At 38.1% G+C, this 12,036-nt stretch overlaps 1 protein-coding gene across 2 annotated transcripts in view; it reads left to right on the top strand.

The window, feature by feature from the left end:
* The window catches only part of Bckdhb (branched chain keto acid dehydrogenase E1 subunit beta), a 183,399-nt gene that overhangs the window by 120,669 nt on the left and 50,694 nt on the right, over positions 1–12,036 (top strand). For both annotated transcript variants that reach the window (XM_051207850.1, XM_051207853.1), the window contains exon 9: positions 11,286–11,372. In XM_051207850.1, the coding sequence (XP_051063807.1) occupies positions 11,286–11,372 (87 nt within the window). The remainder of the gene's footprint in view (positions 1–11,285; positions 11,373–12,036) is intronic.

The raw sequence follows: 12,036 nt of genomic DNA, 5'->3' as shown, positions 1-12,036 counted from the left end.
GGCACACTTAAGTATTACAAATGTAATTTAAGTTTATAAAGTTGTTTTGATAATTTTGTCTATCAAAGGCATTTGGGCTTTTTTCCAGTTGCTATGTGACGAAACTTTTCCCGGGGAAATGCAGCACAAATGTCTACCCACTCCAAACAGCGAACCCATAGCAGACCAAAGTATGGATACCATCAAAGTCCAAATTGGTGACCCAATGAATTTTATTAGAGTTACTTAAAGAAATATGGGTGAGAGGTTACTTACAGGAGCAGACTCAGACAGCATCTGTCTTTGAGGCCTATGCCAGCATGAATGACAGCTCACAAATCTGGGATCCTGGAGCACACTGCACAGCCTACAGGCAGCTCAATAGGATGGAGTGTGTCCTTTCCACATGACTCAGTTGCTCTAAACCTCTTCCAGGAAGTTCAGCTGGTTTCTGCTTCTTCAGGCAGCTGGTCTGGTCTCAAAGCCTTTTTTGCAACTTTTCTACTTTGAGAGTTTTCTTTGCAGCTCAGATTTGACTATTTACTCTGTCAAGGATTGGCCTAGATACTCTGTTCAATTTCAGGGACTTCCTAAAGCTACTTTGAGTTGTTTCACTTCTTAAGGAGTTTCCCTGAAGGATGGAATGCTTCAGTCTCAGGAGAAACTATTAATAGAATACCATTGAAAATGTATCTCATCTACTGAAGACATTTAGAACAATAACATTAAAAAAAAAAAAAGAATAGATTTATTTGGGGGTGGGGTGGTCTGGAGAGAGGTCCCAGCAGTTAGGAGCATGTGCTATTCTTGCAGAGGACCTAGGTTTGACTTCTAGGACTTCCATGATGGATCTTAACTGTTGTAGCTCCACTTCTGGGGGATCTGATGTCCTCTTCTTACCTTACCTAAAATTATATAAAAGTACTTTTATTACTCTTCTAAGTTATGTGTAGTACCTGTGAGTGTACTTGTGTGTGTGTTGATGTGTTTGTGGGTGTGCGTGCATGTGTATGGGTGTCCTCAGAGGCCAGAGGTATTGGATCTCCTAGAGCTGGAGTGAGGGTAGTTGTGAGCCACGTGACCTGGGTCCTGAGAAGTATGCAGGTCTACTGCAAAAGTAGGGAATCTTCTGAACTCCTGAGCCATCTCCCTAGTCTGGACACTCTGGGTTTGGGGTGTCCATTATCAACTGCATTTACATCTGATTTTATTAGACCTTCTCTCTTGCTGAGTGTTGAGCTGGAGGTTAGAGGATGATGCTCATCTTTCCCAATACGAGACTCTTAGCTTCTCTGACCCTTTGTTTTGTTCTCTCAGTTTCCAGGTGATTTCCTGCTGGCCTGATCTATGTCATATTCTGCTATCTACTGCTTTGGACGGTGCTCTCTTCTCTTCCTAAGCATTCAAAGTACCTGGTTAGGTTGTTAGACATATCACTGTCTTTTTTCTCTTGGATTCAGAAATTCATCTGATATTAATTTTTTTCTTAGATTATGATTACATAATATCCCCTTTCCCTTTCCTCCTCTAGCTCTTCCCATGTACCCACCTCCACTTGCTTTCTTTCAAATTTGGGGTCTCTTTTTCTTGAATCATTGTTACATATACGTGTGGAGTGTTTGTGTATGTGTCTGTATTTCTAAATATATAAATAAAACTTGTTCTCCTCATGTAATGCTGCTTGTATGTTTGTTTTCAGGGCTGACCATTCATTATTGGGTAACCAATTGGTGTGTTTTTCCCTGAAGAAGACTATTTTTCTCCAGTATTTGTTAGTTGCCTGTAGTTCTTTTTCTGGGGCTGAGGCCTTGTGAGCTTTCCCTTGTTCATATTACATGTCTATGTTTGCATTCTTGTTGAGGCATCTTTAGGTCGCCATGTTGATGAGACTTCATGGTGTAGCTTCTGACATTTCCGGAGATATTCTCATAGAAAACTCCTTCTGGCTCTTACAGTCTTACAGGCTATCCCGCTCTTCTGCACTGTTCCCTGGCCTTAGGTGCAGGAGTTGGGTTGCAGATGTATCAGTTGGGACTGGGCTCTGTCCACAACTCTGCAATTTGATTGGGTGTGGGTTTTTGTAATAGTTTCCATCTGTAGCAAAGAGAAATTTTCTTGATGAGTGGTAGGAACTACACTTATCTGTGGGTATAAGGACAGATCCTTAGAATGTTGTTAAGGTTTATGCTGGTTTAGTAAAAGGGCAGTTGTAGGTTCTCTGAAATCCATGATTTCACTAGCCCTGGGTTGTTGACTAGGTTTCCAGTAATGGGATGGGTTTCCAGTAACAGGAAGGACTTCCTTCGTTCTGATCAGTTCTTATGGAAAGTGAGGAAGGGAGATAGTCTTCTTTGAACATTTCTGCCAGTTCATGCCCATAAAAACATTATACCTAGAAAATTAGAAATCAAACAGGAAAATATTGACATTGCAGGAAGTAAAATTTCCTGAAAAAAATTGCACTTTATAAACTGATTAAAAATACTGAATCATCTTAATTAACATCATTATCACATAGTACTAATAATTCATTAACATTGAGTTTTGAGACAATAATCCTTGACCTCCAAGTTTTCATGCCTCTGTGTTTCTAACTTCCTTCCTTCCTTCTTTCCTTCCTTCCTTCCTTTGCTTTCTTTCCTTCCTTCCTTCCTTTGCTTCCCTTCCTTCCTTCCTTCCTTCCTTCCTTCCTTCCTTCCTTCCTTCCTTCCTTCCTTCTAACCAAGTGGTAGGCAAGTGTTCTGTGGGCACATGATACTCTGTTTGCTAAAGGGCTTCTTTCCCTGAGCCCACCTTTCATAGTAACAGTTTACTTCTATGGTCCTGGTTTTAAGGAAAAAATGAAGGTTTTGTAGTTTACTCCTATACTGTCTTTGTTATATATGCTCAGTCTGTAATTTTGCTGAAACATTCTTGGTTTTCCTGTAATACTGTCTGCATCCAACAAAGACCCAAAAGATATTTTAGCCTTAACCATGGATTATGAACTACACATGATTTTCATTTTGTAATATACTAAAAATCCATTTATTCTAATAGAGTTGGACCAAGTTTTAGGAAATGAAACCGTTTATCCATGGTGATGCAGAAGTGTAACCATGTTTATACTTTTGATCATTTTGTGGAGAAGTATTACCTTGCTAGGCAACCAGCTGGCTTCTGCGAAAATTGTACCCTTGATACATGCTTAGAACAGCCATGTAAAATGTAACTGGCTGATGCATTGGTTTGGGTTTGGGTCACTTTCTTAGTTTTCACGTTAAGCTGGGATCCCGATAGATGATGTCAGTTTCTACCAGTTATCATTCTTACCATGGCCAGATGTAATATTTCCCCATTTTCAACACTTGAGAAATAGTCTTTTTTTCCTTTCTTTCTTCCTTTCTTTCTTTCTGCTGTTATTTTATAAAAGGACAAATGTGTTGAAATTCAAAATTCTTCAAAGACTTTCTGAACAAATGAACTTCATTTTAATAGCAGCATTCTTCTTTCCTTTTAATCTCCTGCTTCTTAAAACAGTCTTTATAATTCTTTGTTTTGAGGGAATGCTTTCCCCTAGGAGGTTGTGGTGATTGAAGTTATAACCCTTTGGGGACCTTAGTTAACTTGCTTGCTTTCCCTAGTACTAGCTCATGACTCATGATGTTGTTTTTGATATGAGCTAGTGTCCTTTGGAATTTATACAACATTAAAAGTTTATGGAGAAATTGCATACACACTTAAATAAAATGGTGAGGAAAGTTATTGTCTGGTTTACACTAATGTCCTAAACTTTCTTGATTGGCATTCAGTGTCTCTAGTTACTGGCACTGTGTGACAGTGGGTTCTGTGTTGTGGAACAAATTTGCTCTGCTTTTATGGAGAGTGGACACCCACCAATTATTTGTTATGACTGAGATTTTGAGTAGCTGGTTCTCCAGTGATTATTTTCAGGAGGGAAGGACTGTCATGGAGAGTCAATCCTGGAAGAGATTAATATTGGAGACATTAGGGGAAATGTTTATTTGTTTTGTTCCAAAGTTTCGAAGAAGCCTGAGTGGATGATGGATGTTTAAGGATAGAGAGCATGGTGAGCAGTAGAGGCTTTCCAATCAGGACGGCCTCATCTGAAGCAGTTTGCTTACAGTCCTCAAAGGGACCAGTTTAAAAAGTCTCACTTATAGAGATTTTCAGTATCGATTGGGGGGGGGGGTGAGTTGGAGGTGGAGGGTGAAGCTGGTGATTAATAAAAAAGAGGCAAATGACTTGAATAAATATTTTTCCAAATGTTTAGTAAGCATATGAAAAGATAGTCAACACCTCTAATTTTTAGGGAGATGCCAATTAAACCAAAAATCGCTATGATCTTATATTCCTAAGTATAACTGCAATAAAAAATACAGAAGACAGCTGGCATTGGGTTTAGAACTCAAGTCACTCAGTGGATATGTGAAATGGTGCAGCATAGTTAAGTATGGGATTATGGTATAATCCAGCCATTCTACTTCTGGGGAAGCAGAGGCCGGGGGGGGGGGGGAGGCAGAGGGCAGAGGCAGTCAGATCTATTGAGTTCAAGTTCAGCCCGTTTTCAAACCCTACTGAGAAAATGATAGGCACACAATAATAACGAAGGTACAAGAGAACCTAAACAGTTGCTGCTTTAGTTTTGGAAGTTACTTTGGCACGAAAAAGAAACCATTGTTCCTTAGATTTGGTTAAGATTTGTGGGATGTTTAAGTAAACAGGACAAATGTACACAATAAAACATTTTAAAGCCATGGTACTCACATACTTTCCCACACTTCACTGCATGTCTAAAAGTACAAGTCCAGTCCAGTGCCTTTTCCTCATCCTGATTGTTTGTCACCTGAAGAAACGAAACTTGTGTTTAGTACCAACCCTGTGTTTGTATATTTGCGGTAATTGTACACTTATAAAAAGGGTGCCTAAAATATAAATGTGTTTTGCTTGGAGTAGGAAAAAGGTGGAATGGGCTGGCCATTAGTCTTCTAGGATTAGGGCCATTGGAGGTTTGTTTTCTGAATTGCCTTTCACTACCTTTGTAACAGCAGGGTACACTGCTATACAGTGTACCTTAGAGACTATATTATTGGAGGCTTCAGCGTGGAAGCCACTCTGTTCATATATTTAAAATCAACACAATACAATGTGCTGAACACCTAGAACTCAGCTGCAGCTGTGTGTTACATATATTGGTTAGAGACAGAATATTACTTAGTTAATTTCATGATGTTGAATTCTTGTTAGTATTTGTTGGAGGAGGTAGAATAGAGCTCCTTTCTCAATAACAAGGAACATTTCTCAAAAGTAAAAGACAAAATAAAAACAAAACAAAAAAAACCCACTTAAATAATTTTTTAAACTGCTATACATTAATAATGTGTGTATGACTCCCCAAACAACATTACATGAACGCATCAACCCATTTGAATACATAACGTGTCATGCATTATGTTCTGACTTGTGTTGAGAGCCTGGTGTGCTAGGTAGGATGCTGCAGGGGGTTTTGAAGTAAATCAATAATGATTTTTAGGAGAGATGTAGCAATGTGTGCCACTTGGATCCTGTTCTTAGAGGCTTGCCTCTGTGTTCTGGTTTTAGGTTTTATGAAAGGTCCTAGTATTGTCAGATGGAAAAATCTGACAAACGGAGGAAAAAATACATAGTGCCATGGGGTTTGAGGAATCCCAGCTTGCTGTGGGGACCAGGCAGGGTTGGAGAGCTGGGTCTCTGGAGAGGGTAGAATGTCTGCTGGTTTAGGGAAAGGCAGAGGTAGACGAGCACAGCTCATGTTCTCAGAGTAGCCCAGGCTCACATGCTTTTGGCTTAGAGGGCCCCGTAAAAGCTAACTGCAGAGGTAAAGGCTGGCTGGCACCAGCAGGCTTACCCAAAGTATTGTGAAGTAGCTGTTAGAATCATGGACACTCATAATTTTGTCAGAATCGATTCTCTAAAGTTCTTCAGGATTTCCACTATGATTTTCAAAATAATGGGAGAAAATGAACCATGGAGAGTCTGAAAATTTTGCAACAGTGCGTGGAAGGGGCATACTCTTGTGTCTCCCCCCCCCTCTGGATGTCCTTCAGCTGCCATTGCTTTCTGCTTGTGCCATTACCTTCTTTCCCACAGGGGCGACAAAGCCACAGGGATTCAGTTTTTCTCAGTTTACACTACTCTCCTACAATATTAAATATTTGTAACCTCGCCAGCACTATCTTGGCCAAAATGGACTTTTCAGAACTCTCCCTGGAGCTCTCGACGGCTCTCTTTAGTGTTGGTATTTCTCTAGTGGAACGCTGGCCAGTGGTCCAGTCATGTGTAGCAGGCATGCTGATAAATACTGGTTTCCAGGCATCTAGTGATACATTTGTCAGCCTGTGACTAATTGTGTTTTTTCTTTTTCCCCGTTTTTCTTTTTTTCTTTCTGTGAGACATGTTTGGCTATTACACGTGAAAATGTTTCAAAAATACCTAATTCATTGCCATTGATATTTGAAGCTCATTGATATGTGTCCTTAACAGATTGTAGATTGTGTTAATTACTGAGTGACGTGTTCCATAAGTGAAATGTGTTGTGAATTTACCAATCATTATGGTTACCGTTGAAGGCTGGCTTCCGTGTTTCATTTACTGTCTTCACTTTTATACTCTGATAGGAACTGATAAATTGCTTACCCAGGATATGCATTCTTATAGCATCTTGCCAACTTGAATATCTCGCTCACCTTGGTGCTGGTAAGGATTGAATTGTCTCTAGGGAGAAGTTTTGCTATAGATTTTGAGTAAGAAATAACACACACACTGCATTCTGAATGCTGGTCTTGTACTTCCAAGCATATGCAAGCTTAATGGTCTGCCTGTCTGTATCATTTTCTCCTGGAATGACAGCTTAATAGTTTTCCCGGTTGGATTGTGTTAAATCTTTAAAGGCTACACTCACTAAAACATATGTCTAGCATTTGGGCAGCCAGTGTCGGTGTGACCATTTTTGAGTACAGCTTACCTCTGCAGCATCTGATGTCTTGTTGCTAAAGTGACATTAGCCTTCATGTATAACACATCTCAGGGGACCTGTATATAGTTGGAAATTTATGCTTTACTCTAACAGCCAAAAATTGCTTTAAATCAACAGATAAAAGCTAGTTAAAATTCCACTCATTTGGAGTTTTACTTTAAACCATTGCAGGGTATGCTGAAGTATATTTTTAGGTTATCTTCTAATGGATTTTTGTAATAGTATAAATGTTTAAAGATGACATGTGCAATATCTTTAAACATTTGTTTTCATAGTTTGGTCTGACTTGCTTAGAGTGTCTCCCATATTCAGACCATTGCGTTAGCTGTCATGTATAGATAAGATTAGTTTCTCACCATTTCTATAGTGCTTAGGCTGAGCATAGCATGTGGGGAAAAGTCATAGACCCAAACCAGGGTTCCCTCTTAACAGGGCATCATATATATCTGGGACCTTCTATGCCTCCATTTTGCTTGCCTCTCCTCTCCTGTGACAGGAGGCTGCTGGTGTCTGGTGAAAGGTCTTGAAGTGGTGAGTAACCTTTGGGGGGGGGGCGGCAGCCTTTAAGGTTTTAACAGGTGAGGAACAGTTTCCTATTTTTGGAATACTGAGAAAAACACGGAGAAGTGTTTCACAGACCTAATCTTTAATTGGCTTAGCCTTTGCTGGTGCCATTTTTCGCCTCTGACTCAATGGTGCCCCATGCACCACAGACCATAATCTAGGGGCAGTTTTTAGTGGTAAAAAGTTGGGGAATCAGTAAGTGGAAAATCCAGCCTGTGTGATTTTTCCTGGCTTTGATTGGCTTAGCTTTCATATTGAAAAGTTGTTTAAACACTCGAGTTTCTTTTAGATGGAGAAGTACTTCTAGCAGATGGGAACTTGACAACTTTAAGCTTTTCTTTCTTTAGAAGAAAAGTATTATTATTTATGTCTATTGTTTTGTATTTTAAAAACAGTTACTAGCAACCACCTTTGGAAAACACCATACTAATTTTAAGGGAGTTCAGGAAAGTGCCAACTTTGTAAAGAAATTTCTAGGCAGTTGTGTGTTTTAAAGTTTACTTACGTGTATGTATGATCATTAAAAACTAATGATTTTTGATTTTAATGGATATTTAATTGAACCACAAATGATAGAATTCTGTTTTATAAATTTGCAGTAATCTCAATATTGATTACAATATTAATAAAATGAAAATAATAAAAGGGAATAGGGAAAACAGTTAGGAGTCTTAGCAAATTAAGACTGTGAATGGTGAAAAGCATATACCACATTAGGTTTCTGTTCTGCTTCATGAAGTGATTGAACTATATTCAGACAATCAAATAGATGTTAATTCCTAGGGAGTATGGCTGAAAAATGACAGTGTTTCTTCTTTATTTTATACATGTAAATGATTTCCAGGGGGTCAGAGATTTTTTTTTTAGGCATTAAAAAAAAAAAAAAAAAGAAAGAAAGAAAGAAACTTAAGTACTTCCTAAATTAAGTGAATTAGTGTGCACAAAATCCGTGGTTCAGAGCAGGGGCCCTGCTTGTGTCTGTGATGCTTGTGATTCTGATCATTGCTTCTGTGTGCCTCTTCTTTGCATGCTCTCTTTTACTTGTAAGAGTGCAAACTGGCATCTCCACACATCCAAAGTAAGGTGATGTTCTGTTTCATGTGCCCTCTAGTTCTTGGTGATTCAGGAATTTCTGGACTTGGTTCTACAGTTCTGATAGCAACATCCTCTATCTGAGAATGGCAGCACACTTTATGTTAAGCACAGACAGGGATATTGGACTTGACCCCTTCACACCAATGGGCTATTTGTCACTCCTTCTGAGGTCCATTTTCTTGAAGTCTCAGAGAGGAACTTCGTATGGATGGCAGGTGGAGGCTGGCTTCCTGTGCTTTTAATGTAATCATTTGCTCTGGCAGTCTGTGTGTGACCCAAGGGTGCCTCTGTTTTTGAAAGGAATCCTGTGATATTATTTTAAACAATTCTATTTCTTGAGGATATTATGGCCATAGTGATTTGCCAATTTAGCATTAATTCATGGACTTTTCCTATACTTTTATTTATTGAAACTTACTGAGAATACTTTCAGAACCTAAATGATATAAGGTAATGTGTAAGATGGTGTGCATGTGCCTCCTTAACTTCCATTTCTCAGGAGAAACAATTTCTGATCATGTAGAAGGAGTATTTCTAATAACAGACATGTTTAAAAGTGTATGTATCTTATCACTTTTCACAAAAACGAGCTATTATCCTTCAAGTTGGTTATTTTTCTAATTAACTTTGGACATCTTTCCATGTTGTCAGTCTTTCCCATGACCCCACAGTACTCTGGTGTTGGGTGCATCTGTATAGCCATTTTCTTCCTGAGGGATGCTCAGGAAGCCTTGATTCTGTATACTTGCATATCATGCTGCTTGAAATGTCAGAGTTGGAAACATTTCTCCTACATCATTATATATGTATATATATGTACGTATTTATCACCTGCATTTCTCCTACATCATACTTATCATCTGTTCTGTCTACCTATCTATCATCTCTCTCTCTCTCTCTCTCTCTCTCTCTCTCTCTCTCTCTCTCTCTCTCTCGTGTGTGTGTGTGTTTCCCCCCTTCCCTCATATAGAGTTTTGGCTCTGTATGTTGCTGGAAACATAGACTGTCTGCTCTGATTGCTTGTTGTATCTTGTTGTATTTTAATGTTCTAAATGTTGTCATTCGATCTTGGATAGGTCGAAACCTTATTTATAAAGTACATTATAGTACAGTATTTGGAGTTTTAGTATAAAAGCAGCATGTTTGGAGAAGTCTCTCATTCTGCCCTGTTAGACATTAACCTATATCATCCAGCTTGGGTGGTGTTAGCTGCTCCATTGGTTATGTTATCCTGACAGGACTCTGTGAGGCAGAGCTTTCAGAGAGATCTGTGTAGCAAATGGATTGTGGATTGTTCAAGCTGATTCAGCAAGGCAGAAAAATCTCTTAGAGGATATTTTTAAAACATGTTTGTTTGTTTCATTATTATAGAATGTTTTGTGTGCCATCATTTCTAGCCTAGCACATTGAAGTTTAATTGTGATTTTTAAAACTGTCAAATTACTACAGCATGGAAAGTCAAATGCGAGTTCTTCAGGTTGTCAAATCATCGGAGGTGGTAGGTGTTTTTTAAATGCTGTTCTTACCATCTACTACTTAATAACTATTTTGGTTGCAGATCCTGCCCAGATCTTGAGGCATAACATCTGCTGGCTGAAGCTGCAGCCATTGTCTTTGAATTCAGAACTAGAATTTTCCAGATTGAGTAAAATCTTTTCTTTTAGACATATATCTTTTTCTTGAAGATTTCATGTAAAGTTCATTAAATAGAAAAGTCTTTAAAGAGGAGTAATAACTTTGACAGCAATTTAGAGAAGAATTTATCTCGTCTCTGCCGATATGGTTTAATGTATTTTAAGCAATAACTTGTCAATTTTAGCAGTTTTTCCTCCCAACATAGCTGGCATCCTGCTATGATATTGTAGCCATACCTTTTGATTTTTGTTTATACTTTGTCTATCATGCCATAGCAAGGCACTGAGATCACATCATTGTGATTACATCACTTTTCATGTTGAAGTGTGGCACTTCCTTAACCAGATTTTAGTGCCCATTATGAAGATGGTTATAACCCCTCATTTTCCTTTTTTAAATTTATTTTTTTAAAAAAATTTATTCACTTTACATACCAACCACAGTTCCCCCTGCTCCCATCCTCCTGCTCCACTCCAATAACCCCCATTTTCAGAGTTCCTTGTTATTGGCAAGTCCCTCAAGGGTGTGGCTTTTTCCTTCACAATGGTGTTTTCATGCTGGTTTCCCTTTTCGACAATCAATATTTCTTAATACTATTGTTGTCATATGCCCCCAAACAGAAAGAGCACTTCAAGTCTTAAAAGTAAAAGGATGGAAAATATCGGACCAAGATACGGACATAAGAAACAGTTATCCACTTATAACAAAAAAAAAAAAAAAAAAAAAAAAGTCCTATAAAATAGGCATGCGTTTTAAATTATATACTACATGGAGTTATAAATCTCATTTTTCTTTCATGCTAAGATTATAAGCTACATGAAAATTTCTTGAGAGTACAAAAATCCATCTGATTGAAAGTCATGTGTAAGAACAAAACAAAATCAGCTTACTGCTTTTTATTTACGGAAGCAGTTTGTTTTTATTGGTGAGTTAAAAGGCCATCATATGCTTCAAGTATGTATCCTCTTCAACATCACGTTGCCCTTTTCTCTTTCAGTCTGTGGTCAAAACGGGACGACTGCTCATCAGCCATGAGGCTCCCTTGACAGGCGGCTTTGCCTCTGAGATCAGTTCCACGGTCCAGGTAGAGTAATGCGGTGCTCACTTCAACATTTGTGCAGTTGTGGGCGTCTGTTCCAGAAGGAAAGATTGCTTATCGCCAAATTCTGAAGTATAAACTTTTGGAATATGTGCATTTCCCATTGAGATGGTATAGCGTCTTCACCTAATGGTGTAATTACAGCTCCAAAAAAGGAAATTTAAATCAGTCAAGGTGGAAGACAACCTTTTGTAGGAGAAGAAAAATAAAATAAGTTGTGCTTTCCACCTTACCAGGAAAAGGGAACTTTTTTCCATGTTAACCTAATCATCCCCTCATAAAAAAATTTAATGTTGTTATGAAATAGGCAGGTTATGAAATTCATCTTAAAAGTTACAGTACTCACCCTTAAGTCTGTCAAAAATAGCTGATTAAAAAATACTAATCAGTTTAATTAATAATCATTGCGGGGGTATTATTAGAAGTACTTGAAATGAATGAAACACTTTCATTTTTAAAATGTTCACTTAAGATACTGTGTAATAGGAAAATCCCTTTGAAGGGGATTTTACTTCACATTTTTATTCATATATGTGTTATAAATATGTACCATGTGAAGGAATTATAGTTTTCCTTATTTTTAAATTTAAAAATTAAGTAAATAAAAGTAAACTACATGCATTTTAAACTCAGAATTTATATTTTTGTA

The sequence above is a fragment of the Phodopus roborovskii genome, unplaced genomic scaffold (assembly GCF_943737965.1).
Source record: "Phodopus roborovskii unplaced genomic scaffold, PHOROB, whole genome shotgun sequence".
Taxonomy (NCBI): Eukaryota; Metazoa; Chordata; class Mammalia; order Rodentia; family Cricetidae; genus Phodopus; species Phodopus roborovskii.
The sequence above is the reverse complement of the archived record's forward strand: the minus strand, read 5'-3'. Positions and strand labels throughout refer to the sequence as shown.